A 26,843-nucleotide genomic window follows, 5' to 3' on the forward strand; every position below is an offset into this window, starting at 1 on the left:
GCAGCATCAATCCCTGTCCTGCTCCTTTTCTTCCACCAGAAATACATCCCTAGCCCTACAAATATATTTTGGACCTGACCCTTTTTGTATGTTTGACTTGGGTTTGGGGTGTCGTCTGTGGAACGCGTGCGTGATTGTTGGTGAGCCACACACATTTGCGTCACTTGAACATCAATATGAAAAGTAGGCGTATCTCTACTGATGAAGTTAAATTAGCGCACTCAGTTGATCCAGCTCTTATTTTATCTGAATTTCTGATTTCTGTTCCTGGCAGTTCCGATATAAGTTCTATGTTCCTTTTGGTAACTTTGATTCCGCAGATGATATTAGGCTCAACCACACAAGAATCCGATGAGAAGTATGGGAGTTTTCAATCTGAAAACTTAGTAGGCAGTTATAAGTAAGGAACTTTAAACTTTTAAGTGATTTCAATAAGTTTTAGCCTTATACCGGTTATAGATCTCTGGTCTCATAGGGAAGGTTCAAGCTTTATAATTACGCACGCTGGCTGTCGACCGTGTTGAAATGAACAAATGCATTGTTTCATTATTTCAACAACGAATGCAATAATAAACAACACAGAAATAATTTAAGCAACAATGCGATGCCCTAGGATGAAGACGATGACAATTACAATGAGGATTTAGCCGTAGCTGCGGTGGATGGTCGTCCTCATCAGGGACACAGACTGAAGCACAAATCGCTTGGTTGTAGCCGGAGCTGCCACTTCACTGGGCAATTAGTCATTCGACCGGAAAAGAAAAAGGGGAGCTTCAGCAGCAGCAGCAGCGAGCCAAAATGATCAAACTAAATTTTGTGAGCTCTGAACCCTAGCTTTAGCAATTGGATTTAGTATTAACGCAAGAAATTGCCAGTCCGTTTACGGTAACTCATCAAGGCCGCCGGCAAGTTGAGATTTTGTTTTGTTGAACGCGAAGTTTTGTTCAACCAAAACGGTCATAAGAATAGCATGCATTATAATAGTAACACTCTCTCAAGTACAATGCAAATAAGAAATAGCCGACTAAAGTTATAGTTATAAAAAAAAACCATTCTACTTAGATTAAAAAACGACGATCGGATCTTCAACACACAAAATAAATAAAGCAGCTCCAACAACAATTTCTGTACTAAATAGATGGCTAGGCTTATGGTGAGGTTCACCCAAAAGCAAATTGAAGCTCAGAAATTCGCATATAGATTTTGTGGCTTTACTTTCGGCTATAAAAGTTTTAACTCTTGGCCAATGCTATGCGTTCATATGCCAAAGAAATCGAGGCTATATTTTCAGGTTCTTAGATTTTCATTGAGGGCTTAGGTGTCTTGCATTGAGAAAGTGCCATTCATGACCAAGAAGTTGGCCACCTGATCAGGTGTACAATTCGAAGATTAACCATAAAAAAACAAGGAATCAACTTTAAAGTCCACCCTCAGCCAGTTAACACTTAAGAATTGGCGGTTACTTCTCATATAAAGTATAAAGTGGTATATACATTTTAATTTAGACAACGTCTCCTTTGTAAGAATAAAATAAAAAGTTGGTCTTTTCTTGAACGTCAATTTCTTGCAACGATTTAAATATAAATCGTCGTTCAAAATGTAAACCCTTGCAGAGGGTAATATAATTTCAGTCAGGAGTTTGCAACGCAGTGGAGGAGACGTTTCCATCCGCCAAATCTATCAAGTTATGTCCGTCTATCCGTTTCTATAAGAACTAGTCTCTCAGTTTAAGCCCTATCTCAATAAAACTTTCCCAATAGTCTTCTTTCAATTACAGATAGTACATATGTCGGATCGAGCCGGATCAGACCACTATATTTCATGGCTCCCATTGGAATAATCAAAAATATAAGAAAAACATTGTATCATTGTGGAAAGTAGGCGTTTGATTTTTGACAATTTACAGGCAAGAATAGATCTGGTATCCCTGGAACAGCACCGATAGAGCGAGTACTAAAATTTCGGTCACAAGAGATTTAGACAGAGCATTAAACTATAAGTATTTATTTTAACTGCGAGCGTAAATAAACTTTAGCTTGCTGAAGTTTTTTCTGGCAAACTTACAAAATTTTCTCCTTTGCAACGCAATTGAATACCCTAACTATAAAATGTTCTAGTTCGGCTCTTGCACGAAAATAGCAGCTTGAGCTTTTTGCCTTTTTTTTACTCTCAGCGTGGCTTTAACGTGTCTTTAAAAACCCTATTAACTTTATCAAGTTATTAGTATGCTAATTCTAAGACAATAACTTTACATTTTGATCGGCATTTCATATTAATATGAAAACGTAGGTCCTGGAGATACCTTTATAGAATTGACGTAAAGACTTTTCAGGACACAAAAAAACTTGGTAAAATCAACTGTAATAATTGTTAACTCAGTAAACTTACTATTTTTATAGTAAATATATACATTTATTTATAGGTATTTCTCTGCAGCAAAGTAATTTATAAGTAATATTAAAAAGGTAGTTGTCCAATTACCTTTTCCAAAAGTGACTTCGTCCCACACTTTGGGTTGCACTTGACTTCCAGCTAGTGTGGAAGTATATTAAAGACTTAATACAGAAAATAAGTTTTAAAGTATAGTCTTAATGACTCAGAATCTGACTTGGGCTTGGTTTATTGAAGACTTTGGGAATTAAAAATAAAGCATCTCAGAAATTACTGTTGCATACTTTTATTTTAAGAAAGTTACGTTAAGGTAACTATTGTTCATAGTTAAACCACTATTTGAAATAGTTTCAAGGTACAAAAACAAATTACACGCATCCCGTAATCGTAACTATTTTAATAGTAGTTTAACTATTTAATAGTACGAAAAAACAAATACACGGACGACTATTTTTATACCCTTGCAGAGGGTGTTATAATTTCAGTCAGATGTTTGCAACGCAGTGAAGGAGACGTTTCCGACCACATAAAGTATATATATTCTTGATCAGCATCAATAGCCGAGTCCATCTAGCCATGTCAAAGTCTGTCAGTCTGTCCGTCTGTCCGTTTCTATGCGAACTAGTCCCTCAGTTGTAAGGCTATCGCGATGAAACTTTCCCAAAAGTCTTCTTTCTATTGCAGGTAGTACATATGTCGGAACGAGCCGGATCGGACCACTATATCTTATGGCTCCCATAGGAATAATCAAAAAATAATAGAACAACTATTGTAACTTTGTAGAAAGTAGGCGTTTTGATTTTTGACAATCTAAGAACAACATTTTAAGTTGGCATACCTGCAAGGGTATATAAACTTCGGCTGGCCGAAGTTAACTTCCTTTCTTGTTATTGTTAAAGTACTATTTTTTTAGTTACTGAACTATCTTCATTGGTCAATTTTACCAAGCAAATTTTTTTGTGTGCAAGAAATTTAAAACAGCGCCCAGCCTGCCTTCTTTAATCCAATACAACAAGTGTTGTTGACAGCATCACTTTCCGCATTTCATTTTGTGTCATTAATTTTGGAGTCGGAGAAACCACATTGTGAAAAATAACAGCTGATCCCCTTTTCCTTTTGATTTTGCGCTCGACATGCTTGTTCGAATCGTCGACTGGAACTAAATTTTGACATGTGATAAGAATTTTTCAGATAAATCTCGATGACCCTGGCAATGTGGTGAGCCAATGTGCCAAATTTCCATTTTTCTTAAGCCCGCTATTCGTAAAAGTTAAGTTATTATCACGGTATTAAGATACCTCAATATTAGCAATGCGCTAGGAACTCTATTCAGTCCTGCGTTTGCAACCCTGCCTGAAATCCTATTGTTATGTATACATATTTTATGTCTACAAAATTATGCATGGGAGTTTCAGCACTTGTTTCCTTATTTATATGTAAGAGTTTTTTTTAAAATTGCTAAATCATCATGAAAGATCAAATATTAAAAATAGAAACTTTAAAATCGTCCACAGCTGCAACATTTAGGGCCGTTTTCTCGTCCGTTTGTTAAATTTAAAGTGAAATAGTATGGGTAATCAGAGTTTTAACCCTACTTTAAATTTACCGCGCGGACGAGAAAACGGCCCTTAATGACATAAAATAAACAACATTGATATTTTAATTGTTTTTGATATTTTTATAAGAATTAGATGATCATTCTTGAAATAAGTTTAACTAACTATAATAATCGGTAAAAGTTCATGAAAGAATTTTCCTTTAAGCTGTCCTTTTCTAGCTGTCGGAAGCCAAAACATTTTAAACGTTTTTTAAGAAAGTAACCACTCATAAAATCGGAATTCGACTTCTTGTTTTTTTTAACTTTTTCCGCTCATAGTTCTTAAGTTCTTCGCGGCTTGTGGGAGTTAGAGTGGGCGTGGCCAACTTTAAAGTCAATCGATAGGTATTGACGAAAGAAATACATTTCAGTGTAACATTTTGTTCTATTATCAAAACTGCGGGCGTCACAGTATTTTGTGGTTTGTGGGCATTAGAAAGGGCGTGGTACCTTGACTTGACAAAATCTATAGAGTTTTGTTACAGATTTTTTTCAAAGTCTACTATTTAGTTTGACAAGACTAAAAACGGGATCACGATTTTTTCGACCAAATTGGAACTGTTATACGTGTCGTACACACAAAAAAATTTGATTGGTAAAATTTACAAATGAAGATAGTTCAGTAACTATAAAAATAGTACTTTAATAATAAAGAAGTCGACCGTGTATTTGTTTTTGCTTTGCCTACTATTAAATAGTAAAACTACTATTAAAATAGTTTTAACTATTTAACGAAGAAATCTTCTGCGATGCCTTATATATAATTCCTAACTGGACCTAACCCTTTATGAACCAAGGCCAAGTCAGATTCTGAGTCATTAAGACTTTACTTTAAAACTTATTTTCTGTCCTAAGTCTTTAATATTCATTAGAGACCTGCACGAGTAAGTAAAAATATACTCGATTACTACTCGGCGATGCCGATTCCAACTGTCAAATCTGGCATCGTGGCATCGTAGAATCGTTTTTTTTTTTTAAGAAAATCAACCAAAATTCATATCAGAACAAGAGGAACCAATGTAGACCAAGATATCACAATTATTAGTCTTATTCACCTAAGGGCTAGTACTCAGCCCAACAAAAAGTCGTCCAAAACAAAAAACTATAGAGTTTTGTTACAGATTTTTTTCAAAGTCTACTATTTAGTTTGACAAGACTAAAAACGGGATCACGATTTTTTCGACCAAATTGGAACTGTTATACGTGTCGTACACACAAAAAAATTTGATTGGTAAAATTTACAAATGAAGATAGTTCAGTAACTATAAAAATAGTACTTTAATAATAAAGAAGTCGACCGTGTATTTGTTTTTGCTTTGCCTACTATTAAATAGTAAAACTACTATTAAAATAGTTTTAACTATTTAACGAAGAAATCTTCTGCGATGCCTTATATATAATTCCTAACTGGACCTAACCCTTTATGAACCAAGGCCAAGTCAGATTCTGAGTCATTAAGATATTACTTTAAAACTTATTTTCTGTCCTAAGTCTTTAATATTCATTAGAGACCTGCACGAGTAAGTAAAAATATACTCGATTACTACTCGGCGATGCCGATTCCAACTGTCAAATCTGGCATCGTGGCATCGTAGAATCGTTTTTTTTAAAGAAAATCAACAAAAATTCATATCAGAACAAGAGGAACCAATGTAGACCAAGATATCACAATTATTAGTCTTATTCACCTAAGGGCTAGTACTCAGCCCAACAAAAAGTCGTCCAAAACAAAAAACTTCAAGAAATTTTTATTTTACATTTTTTGTTGCATTCCTTTTGAATACCCAATTTTCGTTCATTTTTCACCCGAGTGTGGGGATTTTTCCCACATATACTCCATTGCGTTAATCCTCCATTGTTAATACAAAAAAAATTGGTTTTTCCATAGGTTTCATTTTTATGAAGACGGGGCTGTGGGTGAGAGCTTTATTTTTACAAACGTCTTTTTTCGAAAAAAATGATTCTACACACAAAAAAATTTGCTTGGTAAAATTGACCAACAAAGATAGTTACGTAACTATTAAAATAGTTACGTGTATTTTGTTTTGGCTTTGGGTTTGTGTCTTTGCTAATGGTGTGTATTTTGTTGTTGTGAAATGACTATTTACTTAGTAGAATTGACAATTTTGCTGGTTGGGGCCTGTTTGACAATTATTACAGTTGATTTTACCAAGTTTTTTTTTGTGTGTACGCATTAGCAGTATGTATGATAATTTTGAAGGTACATTCATGAAATTAAATAAATAATTTTAAATATATTTCTTTGAAGTTTTTTTTTTATTTATATAGACTCTTAAATAAATCTAAAACCAAAGAATTGTTTAAGGAAAAAAAATTATTTTTTTTTATCAAGATTTAAAGTTTATATGAATGTGCGCGTATACATTTTTTACAATTTACACACCACATCATATAAAATAAATTAACGTTTTTTCACACATTCCAGGAAAATCAGATTCGTCACCTTTACAATGCGCCATGAAATTTTTGGCACACGCAATAGGAATGACAAAAAGTCGATTCAAGAATGTTCCCCTTTGAAGAACCCCTCACTGGATGCCGGCACTAAAATAATGGGAAAAACGGGGTGGAGGAGGAATGGATTCGTTGGTGCGTGTGACTTCAAAAATCCTAAAAACGTGTCGGACAGGATGTTGAGTGCAAGTAAGCTCAGTGGTGGCTTTTTGAGGGTGGCTAAGGTTCTGGGATGCTGTTACTTGGTGGTTTAATTTCTGTAAATAATAGATTTCGAAAATGTAAATGCAAGCTGTAGTCTGATCGGCCTAGATGCTGTAAGCGTTGCTCTTGCCGTAAGTATGTATAAATATATATAATTTGTTCTTTTGAGTATATTATACATTTTAATATTCTATATTGTAGGATTGATTGAGGCCTAGATTAGGGGCTGTGCATTTATGCGGACCTGCACTTGTAAAAATGTCCTTCAACTTATGAACATGTTCATTTTTGATATTTTCAATATTCTAAAAGAGTTAATTATTCTACCTAAACTCCACATCGAACAAATTATGGAAAGTGTTGTAAGTTCAACATTTTTTTTCTTAGTATTTTATTTGTTGTGTAAATATTTTGTATTTTACGTTTACTCATAATTTGGTTTACACTTTTAATGGTTTAAATCCAATTTTAAGATTTTAGATTGTTGAATTTGTATAGCCAAGGGTTTAAGCCAATGAATGCAGTAAAGTTGATAAAACATCATCATAAGCAAGCATATGCATACGCAGACGGATAAGTACATATATATATACATCTAAGTTTATGTGAATTCGGTTTTATTTGCCACCGTTATTATCACTGAATTCATAAAGTTAAAGTTGCCTACGTTTTATTAACCATGTTCGTACAGTACAGATATACTTTGTATACTATATGTACTAAATGTACTATCCATATCCGTCTCTCTCCCACTCAACTCTCATTCGCCAGTTCAGCGAGCGATGTATTTCCATTTCCATTTCCTTATACCATCTACGTGTCTCCAGCTATCTCACTCCGTGGCACGGAAAACAGCGGCTCGTTAGTCGTCGGTGACTGCGAAGCGAAAGAGACAGCCAGAGCCACTCTGTCAAAATGGCTGGCCGATGTTTTCGCCGTTGCTCTTGCCAGTGTTTTTTCGCATGAGAGCTCATTAACGTTTCGCTTGGCTAAGTGCGCGCCTCGTCACTGAAACCAGTTAGTAAAAGAAATTTTTGTCCAAACTAAAACCGATAGCTACGTCACGATTTGATCATTTCGAATGCAAATTATTCTGAGATTAATAAACTAGGTCGCCATCCGTGGCGTTGCCGCCGGGCTGCGGACCCGTTCCTTCGGCGGATGATATCGGGACCATCATGTTGAATACTATCAATGGTGCACCAGTCAAAGCACTCTCTTCCAACCGTGCAATGCCAGAACCGAACGTCTAATACTTCTAAAGTGAATGTTAATAAACTGGTAAAGCAGTACCAAGTGAGGAAATGCTAAACAGCCCGCCGAAGTTGATAAAAAATCTAAGTTAAAGTGATACTCTAGAGTTTGATTACCATGTGAAGCTACCATCTACGTGTCCAAGTACAAAGTTGACAACGAAACCCTCTTCTAACACCAATGAAAAAGCCAATAATCGTGCTGGCGCCACTTCAATTCTAAGCATATAGTCACCAACGAAATTTCCCATCACCGCAATTGCGTAATAACTAATTAATCATGATGCTAACCACGGAACACATAATGCACGGGCACCCCCACTCGTCAGTCGGGCAGAGCACCTTATTCGGGTGCTCCACGGCGGGGCACAGTGGCATCAATCAGCTGGGCGGCGTTTATGTCAATGGCCGGCCCCTGCCCGACTCAACGCGACAAAAGATAGTCGAACTGGCTCACTCGGGCGCCCGTCCTTGTGATATTTCAAGAATACTGCAAGTTTCCAACGGTTGCGTGAGCAAAATTCTGGGCAGGTGAGACGAGACAGACGTTGTAACTATTAGGAACTTACCAATGCATAATGTAGTTAAGAAATAATAATAATAAATCATCTAGGATAATATGCTTAGATGAACTTATTTTGAATTAAAACCCTCTTTTGTTTCAGCTTCCAAAGGTTTTTTTTGCCAACGGTATTCATTTAAAACCTACTTGAAATATAATTTATTAACAATAAGATTAAAATAGAGCTGCACCTACACACAAAAAAAAAACTTGGTAAAATCAACTGTAATAATTGTCAAACAGGCCCCAACCAGCAAAATTGTCAATTCTACTAAGTAAATAGTCATTTCACAACAACAAAATACACACAATTAGCAAAGACACAAACCCAAAGCAAAAACAAAATACACGTAACTATTTTAATAGTTACGTAACTATCTTTGTTGGTCAATTTTACCAAGCAAATTTTTTTGTGTGTACTAAATTGTATCATTGAATTGATTTTCTCGATACCTTTACTTAAATTTGTCAAATACACAAAGTAAAACATTGCTTCGCATACCTTTTAGAAACCCCCATTTAGCTAAGTCTTAAATCTTAACCAAAATGATCATATTGGTTGTTAGAGACCTATGTATTTCTTTTCGTCATTATACCCGTTACTCGTAGAGTAAAAGGGTATACTAGATTCGTGCAAAAGTATGTAACAGCTAGAAGGAAGCGTTTCCGACCCCATAAAGTATATATATTCTTGATCAGGGTCACTAGCCGAGTCGATCTAGCCATGTCCGTCTGTCCGTCTGTCCGTCTGTCTGTCTGTCCGTCTGTCCGTCTGTCCGTCTGTCCGTCTGTCCGTCTGTATGAACGCTGAGATCTCAGAAACTACAAAAGCTAGAAGGTTGAGATTTCCCCCACATATTCTTTGGCTTCCTACGCAGCGCAAGTTTATTTTAGCCGAGCGCCACGCCCCCTCTAACGCCCACAATCGCCCACTAACGATATTAAAATGGGTCCTGCGCCCACATCTTTAAAGATTTCCGAAAAGTATAAATGCAATTTTGTTGTGTATATTTATACCTATCGAAATGTAGAAGACATTTTTCAAATCGGACCATTCATTAAAAAGTTATAAGCAATCAAAAATTATATATCTATCTCCCTCGCACTCCCTTTAGCTGAGTTACGATTATTAGTCGGGACACCAACCCGACACAGCGTTCGCACTCCCTTTAGCTGAGTGACGGGTATTAGAAAGTCGGGACAACAACCCGACTATAGCGTTCTCTCTTGTTTTTGGTTCTATTTTTCTTTAAGGAAACAAGTTTATTTTCTAGATTAACACGCTTATCGACTTGGAATTGAATTACATGCTCAACCCAGTATGACATTCTTTATTTAAACAATATATTTTAAACAAAGTACAAATATTGTGAAGAAAATTAGTGTAAGGATTTGTGCCGCAAAATGAATTTGTTTGTTTCTGTCAGTGGCGGATCCAGGATTTTTTTGTGGGGGGTGATATCAGAACAAGTTTTTTGTTGCATACTTTTTGAAAACTAAAATTTCTTTCGATTTTCACCCGAGTGGGGGGTGATATATCACCCATATCACCCCCCGTGGATCCGCGCATGGTTTCTGTTCTGTCCAGCTGATAGGCAAGCAATACGAATTTTAGGAATTTTTTGAAAGTTTTTTATATTTTTTTTGAAGTAGTTTGCGTAAGACAATATACTGTTGTTTTTGCGGAAAATAAAGAAAAAAGTTATGATAAAATCTTTTCTCGGTTTGCAGGCTAAGAATTACCAATTTCTTAAATTTAAATTAAGCAGCGAACATGCGCGGATCCACGGGGGGTGATATGGGTGATATATCACCCCCCACTCGGCTAAAAAATGAAAGAAATTTTGGTATTCAAAAAGTATTCAACAAAAAAATTGTTCTGATATCACCCCCCACAAAAAAATCTTGGATCCGCCACTGGCAGCGAATATAAAGTTTTGCTTAATTTTCAACTTTAATTTCCGCAGGTGAAGCTGCGGGCTACCGACCCTGCTAGTTATACCCGTTACTCGTAGAGTAAAAGGGTATATTGTATTCGTGCAAAAGTATGTAACAGGAAGAAGGAAGCGTTTCCGACCCTATAAAGTATATATATTCTTATTCAGGGTCACTAGCCGAGTATATATATTTAATATCTTATCTGATATTAAAGATACCGCAAAAAGCCAGAGCTGATGGACTATAGGCGTAGTAGCAAATTATGCTTATGCGGTTATTCCACTACATTGCACTATAGGCTGAATGACCACTTTTTGTGGCCTTAATTAATAACTTAAAAACGAAGCAACAATTTAAAGGTATTTTTTTTTAATTGCATATATAATATTAAATTTATGTTTTTTATGAAAAAATGGGCATGGTCACGCCTTTTTTCAAAAAAAAAATTTTTTTTTTATGACAAAAATAAACTTTAAAAATTATATTTTTGTATTGTTTTGTTTAGAATAAAAAGAATATAATTACCAAAAAGGAATAGAGTGACTTCCATTTTTTTGTTAAGTGCAATCGAGTTTTAAATATTAAAATCAATATAAGATACACAAAAAATTAAAAAATACTTTTTAACAAAGTTATTCTTTTGAAAAGATGGTGTTAAAAAATTTTTTAATTACTAATATATAATTAGAAAGATACCTGTATACCGTTCATTAAAAATATCATCGCAATTGACATTTGTGCACCAATTTTGCGTGTGTTTTGCCGTTTTAGGTCGAGGCCTTTAAATACAGATTTTGGAAAAAGTGGGCAAAAGTGGACCTTCAAATTACATTCATATGACAAGAATCGAAATCCCCACAACCCAGTATAAATATTAAGGTGAAACTAGGTCACATTCTCTTTGTTTGTCTATTTAAAGATGAGTTTTTATTTCGAATTGTTAAAAGTTAAAGGGGTATAAATAAATTGTCAATTGCAAAGAAACCGCATTATATTTTAACACTTAAAATATACAAATAATTAGTTTAATCCACTCTCTTTCGATGCCGTAAAGCACCGGTTGTTATAATCGTTCTAAATTGCTCTTTGAATTAATTTAAAAGTTCTTGTTTTTTTTAAATTATTTGATCCACGTGCGCCCGTCACTGCCAACAGCTGTTTTAACAGTCTGTACCTTAACAGTGCGAGCCTCTGTTAAAATTTGTGGTATGTAACATTAAAATCTGATGTTATCCTAACAGAATGACATCATTGGATCCTAATTTTAAGGACTTTCAAAAAAATACTTTTGGCCACCTAAAGTGGTCATCCAGCCTATAGTGCATTGTTCAACTCATTCAATAGAGCAATTTTTTCTCAGCCTATACGATTTTACGTAGGTGCGAGCAAGACAGATATATGTCGGCTGCAATGGACACTTTTTTTTGGTATTTTAAAATGATTCAATACGGTACTACCTGGACCGATGAGTAATGAGCAAAATTGTGAAATGGAATCAATAATAACAAGAAAGAAAGCTAGCTTCGGCCAGCCGAAGCTTTTATACCCTTGCAGATCGATCCTATTAACTTACTATGATATTTTCCTCAAAAAAAGCTGTATTTTTCCTTCGCGTTTGGGGGGGGGGGGGGGGGGGGTCAAACGTCAATTTAGACCATAAGTATGTTCGCCAATATGGCTTGGAATCCTTTAAAGATTACGTTCCCCCTATACGATTCATCACTTTTTTCGGCCCCATACAAATCGACTAGGGCGATTTTTTTCGATTTGCTTCGTTTTGACCTTTTCTAAATCCAACGGCGAATTGCCCTAATTTTTTTTCTAAAATTTTTCTAAATACAAGGGCGATTCGCCTTAAAAATCACTCCAAAAGTGTGAAATTCGGTAGCCCAGCGGTCTAATCACTTGCGCTTTCAACTTTGCTATATGAGGACTAAGGTCGTGGGGTTGTGGGTTCGAACCCTGTGTGATTCAACTTGATTTTTATGTTTTTTTTTTTGTTTGTAAACATTATAATACTGAGGACATTTTTTCGTCCGAATTTTAAATTAAAGTAGTCTTTAAACCTTAAAAACGTATGGGAGTTCTGAGTTAAAAGCATACTTTGTGTTTGCGGGCAAGAAAACGGGAACAGTCGTCAGGAAAAAAAATATACGGTTTAGTTGCCTTTAGTCATATTATAACGTAGACCTCAAGAAAATAAGATGTGTGCAGAGTTTGTTCGTCGTCTTGCGCGAGGGGTCTGTGGTGCAGCGGTAGGACGTTAGACTCTAAACCGAGAGGTCGTGGGTTCGATTCTCGCAATGACCAAAAAAAGTAAGTTGTTTTTTCTCCTCATATTTATTTCCCTAATTAATTTACAAACATGATTTTTCAGTTCTAACGGCTGTGCTGTATAGATCGGGCCCCCCTCTTAACGCGGCTCCCATATAAGCTACACACCAATGCAATAATATGAAACGGTGTCCTCCGCCGGTGCTGTTTAATTAAAGCAGTCCCAGTTCCCAGAATATAGACGATTAAAAAAAAAACATGCTTCCCAAATTCAGTTAAGCATGCTCAAACACGATTTTTTTTAATTTGTCTAATTTTTTAGGGCATTCGCCTATAAAAACAGAAAATTCGCCCTTAATTTTAGAAAAATACACCTTAAAATTAGGGCAAATCACCCTAAAAACAGGAAAATATTTCTTATTTCAAGAAAAATCACCCTAAATTAAACCAAATTTCCATCGGGATTTTTTAGAAAAATTTTCTAAATACACGGGCGAATCGCCAGCGGATACGATTTATGGGCGATTTTCTAAATCCACGGGCGAAAAGTCAGTTTTTTAGGGCGATTTAGGGTAAAAATTTCTATGAGTGTAGCTGCATATGTGCGTAAGTGTGCATTACAGTGAGGAAGTGAGATTTGATATCCTTTTGCTAAAAGAATATTTAATTTACATTTAAACAATAGATTTTAAACATTTTTTAAAAGATTTTTGTGTTTTAAAAAAAAAAATATTCAAATCAATTGATTCTCATGCTCTTCCTTACACGTGCCTCATATTGTTTAAACAAATGGAAGTATTTAAAAAATTTGATTCACGGCATCCTATTCCACCTGCCTTCCTTATTAATAATATTATTCTAATCAAGGTGAAAAATTAATGAAATCAAAAATACTGAAACAAAATATTTATTTATATATATTGATGCCTTATCTTAAATTAGTCAAATACATAAAGAAAAACATTGCTTCTCATAAATATTGTTTTCCCTCATAAGAGTTGTCTACTGTGAATACCTTCCAAAAGCCCCCCGTTAGCTTATCCGCCAAGAGTATTTGATTTTTATTTACCTTTTTGTTACCTATAAAACAAATATTTCATAAATTATCATATTGGTTGTTGGAGAGTTTTCTTTTAGAGAGAGAGAGCTATCGTTTAACACTTTTTTGTTCTACTTTTTTTATGAAAACAAGTTTATTTTCTAGAAGACGCTTTCGATTTTATCGATGTGAAATTTAATTACATGCCCAATCCTATATGAAATTCTATATTTAAGCGAGGACGGAAGCTAACTTCGGTAAGCCGAAGTTTTAATACCCGGCATCCTATTCCACCTGCCTTCCTTATTAATAATATTATTCTAATCAAGGTGAAAAATTAATGAAATCAAAAATACTGAAACAAAATATTTATTTATATATATTGATGCCTTATCTTAAATTAGTCAAATACATAAAGAAAAACATTGCTTCTCATAAATATTGGTTTCCCTCATAAGAGTTGTCTACTGTGAATACCTTCCAAAAGCCCCCCGTTAGCTTATCCGCCAAGAGTATTTGATTTTTATTTACCTTTTTGTTACCTATAAAACAAATATTTCATAAATTATCATATTGGTTGTTGGAGAGTTTTCTTTTAGAGAGAGAGAGCTATCGTTTAACACTTTTTTGTTCTACTTTTTTTATGAAAACAAGTTTATTTTCTAGAAGACGCTTTCGATTTTATCGATGTGAAATTTAATTACATGCCCAATCCTATATGAAATTCTATATTTAAGAGAGGACGGAAGCTAACTTCGGTAAGCCGAAGTTTTAATACCCTTGCAGATTTTACGAATGAAAACTTGACTAGAATAGCAACATGAATTAATAAACAACAAAATATTTTATAATTGAAAAAAATAAAAATTTAAAATTTGTCACCCTATTGTTCCAATGGGAGCTAAATGATATAGACGTCCGATCGGCACGCGCTTTTACCCTGACCAAGGTATGCATAAAATAATACGATTTTGAAAGTTTCATGGGAATAGCTTGTATTCTGCTCGAAATATCCTGAAAAACGTCCAATTTTGACCGATTTCACCCTATTGTTCATATGGGAGCTATAAGATATAGACGTCCTATCGGCACGCGCTTTTACGCTGATCAAGGTATGCGTAAAAGAATAAGATTCATGTCAAAAGCTCTTACACTGAGCGAAATATTTTCATTTTGTGAAAGCTATATCCGATTGTTCCTATGGAAGCTATACACAGAGAAAATAATCAAAAGTTTTAGGTGCAAAACAAGGGGTAAAAAAGTAAAATGCTTAATACAAATTGTATTTTACTTTGCATTTTTAAAATTTTTTATTTTTATTTTTAAAACGTTTTTATATGAAAACGGCACCTAAAACGTTGTATAATTTTCTCTGTGTAGGATAGAGACGTCCGATCGGGTCGGTTTTCAAATTTGATCTGCGTACACATGTTTTAGAACGACTGTGAAAGTTTTAAGTCGCTAGCTTTTAAACTGAGCTTAAAACAGACATACAGGCGGACAGACGGACATGGCTATATCGACTCCCCTATTGATCCTGATCAAGAATATATATACTTTATGGGGTCGGAAACGTCTCCTTCACTGCGTTACAAACTTCTGACCAAAATCATAATACCCTCTGCAAGGGTATACACACAAAAAAATTTGCTTGGTAAAATTGACCAATGAAGATAGTTCAGTAACTATAAAAAATAGTACTTTAACAATAAAAATAGTCGTCCGTTTATTTGTTTTTGCTTTGCGTAAAGTAACTTCTTTAGCGTAAAAGTATGCAACAGAAATTTTACAAATCTTCTGCGATGCCTTTTTTATAATTCCCAACTGGGTCCAAGCCCATCTGACTTTTGAGTTATTAAGACTTATTTTCTGTCTAAAGTCTGTAATATACTCCACTCTAGCTGGAAGTCAAGTGCAACCCGCACCTTTAGGAGGTGTAGGATAAAGTTACTTTATACAACTACCTTTTTAATATTACTTATAAATTACTGTGAAATAACTATAAATAATTGTATATTTACTATAAAAATAGTTAGTTAACTACAATTTATGGTTCGGGCGCAATCTACCCTTTCCTACAATTGCACAATTATTTTTTATAGTAACCCTTACGTTTACGAATTACGTAAGAGCAACAATTTACTTAGTAGAACTTACTTAGTAGAATTGTCAATTTTTATGGTTGCGGCCTGATTGACAATTATTACAGTTGATTTTACCAAGTTTTTTTTTGTGTGTAATAATAGGTTTTTGGACAAAGTACTAATATTTGAAAAAAAATTAGTGTAAGGATTTGTGTCAAAAAATGAATTTGTTTGTTGCAGTTGATAACTTACGCAAGCAATAAGAAATATAGGAACTTTGAAATTAAAGAAAAACAAATAAGTAGCAACTATATAGGTATGCTTAATTATACCCGTTACACGTACAGTAAAAGTGTATATTGTATTCGTGCAAAAGTATGTAACAGCTAGAAGGAAGCGTTTCCGACCCCATAAAGTATATATATTCTTGATCAGCCATGTCCGTCTGTCCGTCTGTCTGACTGTCCGTATGAACGCTGAGATCTCGGAAACTACAAAAGCTAGAGGGTTGAGATTTTCCACACATATTCTTGGGCCTCCTACGCAGCGAAAGTTTATTTCAACCGAGCTCCACGCCCCCTCTAACCCCCACAATCGCCCACTAACGATTTTAAAATGTGTCCTGCGCCCACATCTTTAAAGATTTCCGAGAAATATAAATGCAATTTAGTTGTGTATATTTATACCTATCGAAATGTAGAAGACATTTTTCAAATCGGACCATTCATTAAAAAGTTATACGGAATCAAAAGTGTTTATATCTATCTCCCTCGCACTCCCCTTAGCTGAGTTACGATTATTAGATAGTCGGGACACCAACCCGAGTACAGCGTTCGCACTCCCTTTAGCTGAGTGACGGGTATTAGATAGTCGGGACACCAACCCGACTAGCGTTCTCTCTTGTTTTTAATTTTAATTTCCGCAGGCGAAGCTGCGTGCTACCGACCTGCTAGTTTTTAATATATTTCTGAATTTCGGATTCAATTTCAAAAATCAGTCAGCAATCGGTATTGCTGCCATAAGAACGATCGGAAAATAATGGCATAAACTTTTAGCTTCTTTGGTTTTTATTGTATTCTAGTACTCTAGTATATGACTGTTTTTAAATATTTCCGAACTTCGAATTAAAATTAACAAAAATCGGACAACTATATTATATAGCTTCTATAGGAGGGATAGAAAAAATAATGTTAAAATAATACGAAATTTAATATTTTTTCGATTTGTTAATTAATAGGAATGATCTCCAAGGGTATATAAGATCAGACTGGCCGAATCAAGCTTCCTTTCTTGTTTTATTTTTAAATACGGTATAGATTATTCTTCATTCCAACTGTTCTAAACTTTTTGAATAACGTTTGATATTTCTTCTTTTTATTTTTAGATACTATGAAACAGGATCAATTAAACCTCGAGCTATAGGTGGTTCAAAACCACGAGTAGCAACAACCCCGGTCGTACAAAAAATTGCTGATTATAAACGTGAATGCCCCAGCATATTTGCGTGGGAAATACGGGATAGACTGCTGTCCGAACAAGTTTGCAATAGTGATAACATTCCAAGTGTAAGTTTTTAACTGTCAACATGCACATTTATAGCTATTACAAAATATTTTTAAATGTATCCATACTACTACCATTGTAGAAGAATTGTATCTTTGGAATTAGCGGTGGTTTTACAGTTATCTTTAAGAGCTTACTTACAGGAAGAAGAAAGAGTTTCCCCCTATAAAGTATATATATTCTGGATCGGGATCCCTAGCCGAGTCGATCTAGCCATGTCCGTCTATCTGTATTAACGCAGAGATCTCGGAAACTAAAAAACTAAAGGGTTGACACTAAGAATATACGACTAATGTAATGTTCAAGGGGTTCCTACGCAGGGCAGGTTTGTTTTATCAAGGTGCCATGCAAACAGTTTTTAAAATTTAAACTAAAATGTATTTGCTATAAAATGTTTGCCACGCCCAATCTATCTAACCAATCGATAACACCAGTTTACAAAATAAAATCGACTTCTTTTTAATCAAAGACAACTTTGGTATTCCGGTAAAGTACAGTCACGGTTGCCAGATTTGGCTCTTTTGAGCTCTTTTTTTTCGCGTTGGCTCTTTGGCCCATTTTTATTGAATTTGGCTCTTTTTTGCTAATAGCGATATAAAATATTTTAAAGTTGGAAAAAACGAATAAATTTTTTTAATTAATCTTTTTTTTTTTGCAATTTAAAAAGTGATTAATGTCTGAAACCCAAAAGTGCCAGATCGAAACTAAGTTGTTCCGCTGGTATGGTAATTTGGTGTATGGTAAAAAGTTGGCTCTTTTTTATTCAAATTGGCTATTTTTAATCTTTTTTTGGCTCATAAACAATTTTTGAAGTGGCAACCGTGAGTACAGTTTACTAATTTTCAATGAAAGTGAGAGAGATGGAGACATGCATGCTTAAATTTCATAATTTGGTCATAACTTTCTAATGAATCGTCTGATTTGAAAAATGTCTTCTACATTTCGATATGTATTAATTAGAACAATTAGAACAATCACATTAGATGTGTTAATGTGATTGTGGGATCAAAATCGTCCCTTCTTGATTTTAGTATTTCCCTTCTCACTTTTTTCTTCTTGATATCAAAATGAAAGCATGATTGATTTTACGCTTATTTTTAAAAAACTAGCCTAGTAGCCTAGGCCCCTAAGCGTGCGGTTTATATGTTATGTAAGCGTATAGTCGCAAGTGTGTGTACAGTACCACGTCGAGGCGTCTTTTTATTTATTTTTTACTCCTTCATAAGAGTATAAACCTAGAGCCCAAAAGAACAAAATAGGAATGTACTTTGTACAGCGGCTCATGTGATGCTTCCCTGGCGCAGCTAGTAGAGTGTTTGAGTTCAAGTCCGATTTGAAAAATGTCTTCTACATTTCGATAGGTATAAATATGCACAACAAAATTGCATTTATACTTCTTGGTAATCTTTAAAGGTGTGGGCGCCAGACACATTTTAAAATCGTTAGTGGGCGATTGTGGGCTTTAGAAGCGGCGTGGCGCTCGGCTGAAATAAACATGCGCTGCGTAGAAAGCGACAGACAGACAGACAGACAGACAGACAGACAAACAGACGGACATGGCTAGATCGACTCGGCTAGTGACCCTGATCAAGAATATATATACTTATTGGGGTCGGAAACGCTTCCTTCTAGCTGTTACATACTTTTGCACGAATACAATATACAAAATACGAGTAACAATATACGAGTAACGGGTATAAATAGGCAGCGGAGGGTTAAAAGGATTTCGGTTTGAGAAAGGACATCAGGGGCATCCGCGTTTAAGATGGCTAAAATAGATTCAAACGCGATAAGCAAGGGCGCACAAAGGATTAAATAATTTCGGAACAAAACCAATCCATCCTATTTAAAATGGATTACGGAAAAGATATTTTCGACACTCGTCCCGTTTTCTGCGTTCTATCGTTTTCCGATAATATAAGCCAAATGAAAACATTTTCATTTTCAGGTAAACAAAGGCATTCTTGTGTCTTTTTGAACAAATCCACAAGGATCGCGAATATACCTTACCTGGGAGATTAGGTTGCTAGTATTATGTTTTTTGGGGATGTAGAAACGTTTTTAAATTCCTATTCAAAGGAGAAAGGAAGGTATATTAAAAATATAATTAATAGTATACAGACTTAAGTTTAATCAACATTATTTATCAAATATAAACTGATTTCACGAAACAAAGTTTTTGTAGTTAAAAAAAAACCGTGTTATACAGACATTGCGAAACGTACAGGCTTTATGAATATTTCTTAAACTCGTATAATTTGAACCCCACATATGTTTTCTACTTTAAAAGGCTTAAAGCACCAGACTCATTCTTGAAAAATTCAACCTTAGGTTACCATTTTTGCCAACGGTTCATTTTATTTGATCTTCTTTGATGTTTTTATTCACAAATATAATGGTCGAGTAATTCATTATGGCCATGTTTCATCACAACGTCAATGTTAAATGAAGAACAAATGTCTAAAAAAACGTTTGGCCCATGGCCGACGCACGTGCCGGCACTTATGTCAAATGTAAGAGTGGCATTTTCCATGTTTCCTAATGACGCTGTTAACATGTACACAAAGAAATACTTTATAATGTAATGAAATTTTACCTTTACTTGTAAAAAAAAAATTTTAAGCAGTAGATTTAATCATTAGTCCTGAAAAATAAATTTGTAATGCTAGGGCAATAAGAATTAAATGCTAAAAAATATCAAATAAAATAACTTTAAATAGCGTATTGTGTTACAGAATATTAATCTAATTTGTTGTGAATTTTGAGTAAACTCAAAAGAGAATTCCCAAGCAGAGAGACACCATTGTGGACGGCAGTCCAAGTAGTGACGATGCGCGCCAGGAGAGGCGACTGCTATTATATAGCCGCAGTATTGAAAATCTGCTATGATGGTCCGATCATAACAAGTGATACACCAATCGAACGGTATAGCAAAAACTAACAGGATTGCATTCCAAGACAACCAATTTCAATTGGCTTGGGAGAGAGGGCGGTGAAAGTGTGGAAGTGAAAATTTAATAAATTGGAGCTGTTGGGGCCGGTGGGGATAAATGGCCTTTTCTATTATTTATTCTTACTGACAATACTTGTCGAATGTAAAATCATATAAAATCAAGATTTTAGAGTACATTTTAAAATGAAAATAATTGCGAAATATCCATAACTCTTTAACGAATGGGGGCCACAATTGCCTTAAACGATTTTAAAAGTTGTTTTGGTAAAGTAAAAATTTGGTTTTATGGTGTTTTTCAATACCTATCGAAATGTAGATAAATAATTTTAGATGCATAAAGTCTCTTTGACAATATGGCTTAGAAAAGCACAGAGATTGTTTTCCACTCAAACGATTTATTACTTTTTTCGCGTCCATTCCAGTGCACTATGGGCAAAAAATTCGAAAGTGAGGCTTTTTTACATTTTTTTTGTTCTTCGGTATTACATAAATGACCTTATGTGGTTACTTACAATACTTAAAAGAACCCGCTATTTTTTCCCTTGAGAACGTCGAAAGTTTGAAATAGGAAAAGGGACGAGAAGCTTTGTAGTTTTCGCACCTTGATTTCTCTGGCTACTGTAAGCAAACCAAAAAAGTTTAAACATGGATACAAAGAGTGAAGGTTTATTAAATAAATTATAAGCACTGAATGTTTATTATAGGTACTTTTTTGTCCATTTGTTTAATGTGTTGTTGCTACGTTTTTTGATGACAAATAAGAAATGTATTTTAGCTTTCTGTGGAGTGTTGTAAGTATATGACGGTATAGGCAAGGTAAGCATTAAAAGTTATATACAAAACGAATTTTAATCAAATTCTATCAACCTTCATGTTGTAGTTGCATTCGAGTTCCGCACTACACGTTGCTTACACTCAGGGAAAAAATTGTTCTGATTGTGTCTGAAAACGTGTCTGTTTGAGTCTCAAAAATAGCTTTATACCGTTTGGTATCATTATAAGAATTTATGGTATTATTTTAAGAACGAATTTTTAAGACCGCTGTTCTTACTCTAAGAACGAAACGTACTTAAATTTATATTTATTTTTAGTACAAAAATAAATTTCTTTGAATGCTCCTGTAAGCATTCTGCCATGGAAGGAAATAATAAGGCCATGGCCCAGGGGCCAAGGTGCTGGATTCTGGTATTATTTTGTGTTTGGGGGTACGAGGTTCGATTCCCGCTCACAACACAACTTATTTTTTTTTTTTTGTAATTAGTAAACTAACAACATAACTTTTTTAATACATTTTTGTTCTTAAAGTTATTAAGGAAATATTAATTGAAAGACATTTGAAAAACTTTTTACTTACATTGACTTATCCGGTTTTTGAACCGGGGTCCTCTCGCATCAGAGACAGACGCCTTACCAACTGGGCCATCGCACCGTGCTTCGCGCGCGTGCATAAGTTCAACTTAAATCTAAATTTACTGGTCTTAAATCAATACCCTTTGGTATCAATTTAAGAATATGGTCTTAAAAAAATAAAAGAACAAAACGGTAGTAATGTAAGAAATTCGGTCTTAGATTTTTTCGGTCTTTTTTTTCTGGGTGTAATTTTTGAATCGACAACAACTGGCAACCATCGGCTGTGATGGAATTTGTTTTGCAAACGATGAACGGAATCAAATTAAGCGATAGTCATCACACAATAGTTAAAAAGAAACTTAAGCAGTTTTTTGCCTTCTATAACACAGGTCGACATTGTTTTTGGTGCAGCCCTATGGGCATTAAATTGTGTTAATATAGACGGATATAAGCATATCTGCATACTTTTTTTTCGAGTTTAACGGGTGGTGTTTGTGCAATTGCGGTTTGAAAAAAGTAGCAACATTTAATTTTTTGATTTAAGATATCTTCGAGGGTCTCTGATCAGTTGTAATAAAACCTATGCCAAAAAATTGCTTAGATGCTCTTTTACATAATTGCATTTAAGGTTCCATCGTAATATGATTTAATCAAAGCCTATGAGCCAATGAAGTAAGTTGTTTACCTCTATTCCCAACCAACTTGATGCGGTGAGCAGGCTTAAAAAATACAAGGAAAATATGTGCCTTGAAAGATTTGACAGGCATCTAGAGGCGTCTTTTCCCGAATTTTTGTGATAAATACCACTATTGTACTTCGAAGATTGAATTTATAGAATTTTTTCTATAAGAACGTTAAAAGTAACAAGTATTTTTAAGTTACTCTTACGTAACGAGTTTGTCGTGATTTCACACAGTAGGTTTTTTAAAGATAACAGCGGCGTAGCCTTAAAATTGTTGAGGGTATTTTTTTAGGCATATTAACCCCTTAAAAATATATTTTTTCTATTCGGCGCCTACTGCTAACCAAATTGAAAGGCACATTTTTACGAATGTGTCAGATATTTATGTAAAATGGGATTCAAAAATACTCGTTACTTTTCACGTTCTTACGGAAAAAATTCTATAAATTGCATCCTTCGACGTACAATGGTCTTATACTATGTTTATACGATAGCAATCACGATTTCTTGAAAGCGCGAAATAGAAATAACCCCTGTTTATACGACAGCCGAGAATTCATGCTTTTATTCACTCTCAGCTGATAGGGATGCCGGACCGGCAAAAATATCTAATTTTTAATACCACTGATTAGAGATATAGCCCATAAAAGGCCTTCAATTTCTAGCAATCTGGCAACGTCGATCATTTTTTACAGAGTTACCATACTGCATATCACCAAATCACGCTTTTGGGCTGAAATCATAGTCAACTTTCGTGTGTTGCCGAATTCACGAAATGGCGTTTATACAAGCACGAATCGGCCGAAAGCGTGAAATGATAGCGTGAATTCGGCATCGTATAAACACAGTATTATTTGTCTTAAAAATTCGGTGAAAGAAAGAACGCATTGCTTTTGTGTGAGTGCGAACATGCACGAATTTGCCTGTGTGCGTGACGTTTTTCAGCTTGACAGTGTACATGTGCGTCGAAACGCTGCAGCGCGCTTGCAGAGCAGCGGCAGAGAAATTGCCTATCCCGTGGGCCCTGCGCGCTGCCTCTGCTGGCCACCACTGCTCTAGATGTCTGTAAAATATTTTAGGGCACATATTTTTCCTTGTATTTTTATACCCTTGCAGAGGGTATTATGATTTCAGTCAGAAGTTTGCAACGCAGTGAAGGAGACGTTTCCGACCCCATAAAGTATATATATTCTTGATCAGCATCACTAGACGAGTCGATCTAGCCATGTCCGTCTGTCCGTCTGTCTGTTTCTACGCAAACTAGTCTCTCAGTTTTTTAGCTATCGGGACGAAACTTTCGCAAAAGTCTTCTTTCTATTGCAGGTAGTATATATGTCGGAACCGATCGGATCGGACAACTATATCTTATAGCTCCCATAGGAAGGATCGGAAAAAAAACTTTAAAAAATTCTAGCTTCGGTGTTTTTTGAAATATTACCTTCTACTTTTGGGGATGTTATTTTTTAAATATTTCTGAATTTCGAATTTCGAATATCTTCTACTCTAGGATATGACTCTTTTTAAATATTTCCGAATTTCAATTTTAATTTGATAAAAATCGGACGACTATATCATATAGCTGCCATAGGAACGATCGGAAAATTAATGAGAAATATTAGAAAATTGAACATTTTTCCGATTTGTTAATTAATAGGAATAATCTGCAAGGGTATATAAATTTCGGCTGGCCGAAGCTACCTTCCTTTCTTGTTTTAAACCTGTTCACCGCATCAAGTTGGTTGGTAATAGAGATGAACAAATTACTTCAATGGCTCATAGGCTTTGATTAAATCAAATTACGATGGAACCTTAAATGCAATTATGTAAAAGCAATTTTTTGGTATAGGTATTTTTATACCCGTTACTCGTAGAGTAAAAGGGTATACTAGATTCGTGCAAAAGTATGTAACAGCTAGAAGGAAGCGTTTCCGACCCCATAAAGTATATATATTCTTGATCAGGGTCACTAGCCGAGTCGATCTAGCCATGTCCGTCTGTCCGTCTGTCCGTCTGTCCGTCTGTATGAACGCTGAGATCTCAGAAACTACAAAAGCTAGAAGGTTGAGATTTCCCACACATATTCTTTGGCTTCCTACGCAGCGCAAGTTTATTTTAGCCGAGCGCCACGCCCCCTCTAACGCCCACAATCGCCCACTAACGATTTTAAAATGGGTCCTGCGCCCACATCTTTAAAGATTTTCGAGAAGTATAAATGCAATTTTGTTGTGTATATTTATACCTATCGAAATGTAGAAGACATTTTTCAAATCGGACCATTCATTAAAAAGTTATACGCAATCAAAAATTATATATCTATCTCCCTCGCACTCCCTTTAGCTGAGTTACGATTATTAGTCGGGACACCAACCCGACACAGCGTTCGCACTCCCTTTAGCTGAGTGACGGGTATTAGATAGTCGGGACAACAACCCGACTATAGCGTTCTCTCTTGTTATAATTGAGCACAGACCCCCGAAGATATCTTAAATCAAAACATTTAATGTTGCTATTTTTTTCAAACCGCGATTGCCCAAATACCTCCCGTTAAACGCGAAAACTAAGTACGCTTATATACCTCTATATTAACATATTTAAATATATAGGCCTGCACCTTTTAATAAAGTCCATTTTGTTGACCAGTGTAATCGTAATTTGCAAAAATGTCACAGAATAATGGACCGGTTTCATCGACCCTAAAAACTTAAATTTTTATACAGCGTTCTTTCTTGTTTTCTTTTGTAAATGTGGAGGGTGATACGTGGATTTTAAGATATAGTTTCTTTTGCAATAATGCTTAGAATTTTTCATAGAATTTCCTAGTCTAATACATACATATTTATTCTAACGCAATTTATATTATGTGTAGTATATAGTAAAATAGTAAATAGCTTTAACACAAAATTAAATAAAAAACTGAATATAAACCTATTTATTTTCGGTTTACCGATTGCCATCAATAAAAAAACGGAATACAAAAGAATAATAAAAAGAAAATGTTGTTTAAGGTTCAAAAAAAGTTGGCGCTAGGACTCGAGCCGACGCACAGTGGCGCCTTTTGACTTTTTTTTTAATTCATAACTTTTGAACCAATATAATATTTTTACATTTTTTCCCGATTATTCCTACACACAAAAAAATTTGCTTGGTAAAATTGACCAACAAAGATAGTTACGTAACTATTAAAATAGTCACGTGTATTTTGTTTTTGCTTTGGGTTTGTGTCTTTGCTAATTGTGTGTATTTTGTTGTTGTGAAATGACTATTTACTTAGTAGAATTGACAATTTTGCTGGTTGGGGCCTGTTTGACAATTATTACAGTTGATTTTACCAAGTTTTTTTTTTGTGTGTAGGGCCTTATTATTCTTATAGCCTTCCTATGGGAGCCATTAGATATAGTGGTCTGATTTGGCTCGTTCCAACATACATATATACTACAAGCAATGGATAAGACTTTTGGGAAAGTCTTATAGCTTTAAAACTGAGTTCGCATAAAAACGGACAGACGGACATGTCTAGATGGCTATTTGGCTATTGATGCTGATCAAGAATATATATAGCGTTTTCTTTGGTCTTAGCATTAATTTTTCTCTCCTTCCTATGGCGGTTAGAAAATATTGTCGTCCGATTATTGTTAAATTTAATTCAAAATTCTGAAATATTAAAAGAGTCAAAACCCAGGTAGAAGGGAAAAATTTTCCGATCGTTCCTATGGCAGCTATAAGGTATAGTTGTTCGATCTGGCTGGTTCCGCCTTTTATACTACCTGCAAAAGAAAAAAGACTTTTGGGAAAGTTTTGAGAGACTTGTTTGTGTAGAAACGGACACACAGACGGCCGGACAGACGTTCATGGCTAGATCGACTCCTCCAGTAATGCTGATCAAGAATATAAATACTTTATGGGGTCGGAAACGTCTCCATCACTGCGTTGCAAACTTCTGACTGAAATCACAAATCTGATATTTATGGGGGTTACAATTATCTGTCCATTCATACAAAAAAAATCTTGGTAAAATCTACTGTTATAATAGTTAGTTAGTTGGTAGAATTGAACTTTTTTTGTGGTTGGGGACTGTTTGACAATTTTTTACCAAGTTTTTTTTGTGTGTTGATGTACATTACAACTTTATAGGCCAAAATCGAAAATTTGATTTACTGCACGTTTTTTGGCCCAAGGCGCCACTGTGCGGCGTCGATTCGATTTCTCACAAAACGCTTTGACTGTCTGCGCTACACTCATAAAAAATCGAAGAATTTCCATAAAATCTACAAAATTCTTTCTTAAACTTTTGCCAAAGGCAACCTCAAATTTGTTTCAATAAATGGTTTCTTAAAAAGGCACCTTTCAAACAAAAAAAAAAATTCTTAAAACAAGAAAATAAATAAATAAATAAAATAATTTCTTAAAACAAGAAATGGTTTTTTAAAAAGGCACCTTTCAAACAAAAAAAAAAATTCTTAAAACAAAAAAAATAAATT

General features: G+C 34.8%; 1 protein-coding gene across 4 annotated transcripts in view; it reads left to right on the forward strand.

Moving 5' to 3' along the window:
- Positions 1-7,598: 7,598 nt before the first annotated feature.
- Positions 7,599-26,843, forward strand: part of toy (twin of eyeless) — a 35,561-nt gene continuing 16,316 nt past the window's right edge. For 2 of the 4 annotated variants that reach the window (XM_017140810.3, XM_017140809.3), the window contains exons 1-2: positions 7,634-8,451; positions 17,202-17,382. In XM_017140810.3, coding sequence (XP_016996299.2) covers positions 8,201-8,451; positions 17,202-17,382 — 432 coding nt within the window. In that variant the 5' untranslated portion in view covers positions 7,634-8,200. Of the gene's footprint in view, positions 8,452-17,201; positions 17,383-26,843 lie in introns of those variants that run through there. The other 2 variants (XM_017140813.3, XM_070218012.1) reach the window with 2 other exon arrangements.

This window comes from Drosophila takahashii, chromosome 4 (assembly GCF_030179915.1).
Source record: "Drosophila takahashii strain IR98-3 E-12201 chromosome 4, DtakHiC1v2, whole genome shotgun sequence".
In the NCBI taxonomy this organism is placed as follows: Eukaryota; Metazoa; Arthropoda; class Insecta; order Diptera; family Drosophilidae; genus Drosophila; species Drosophila takahashii.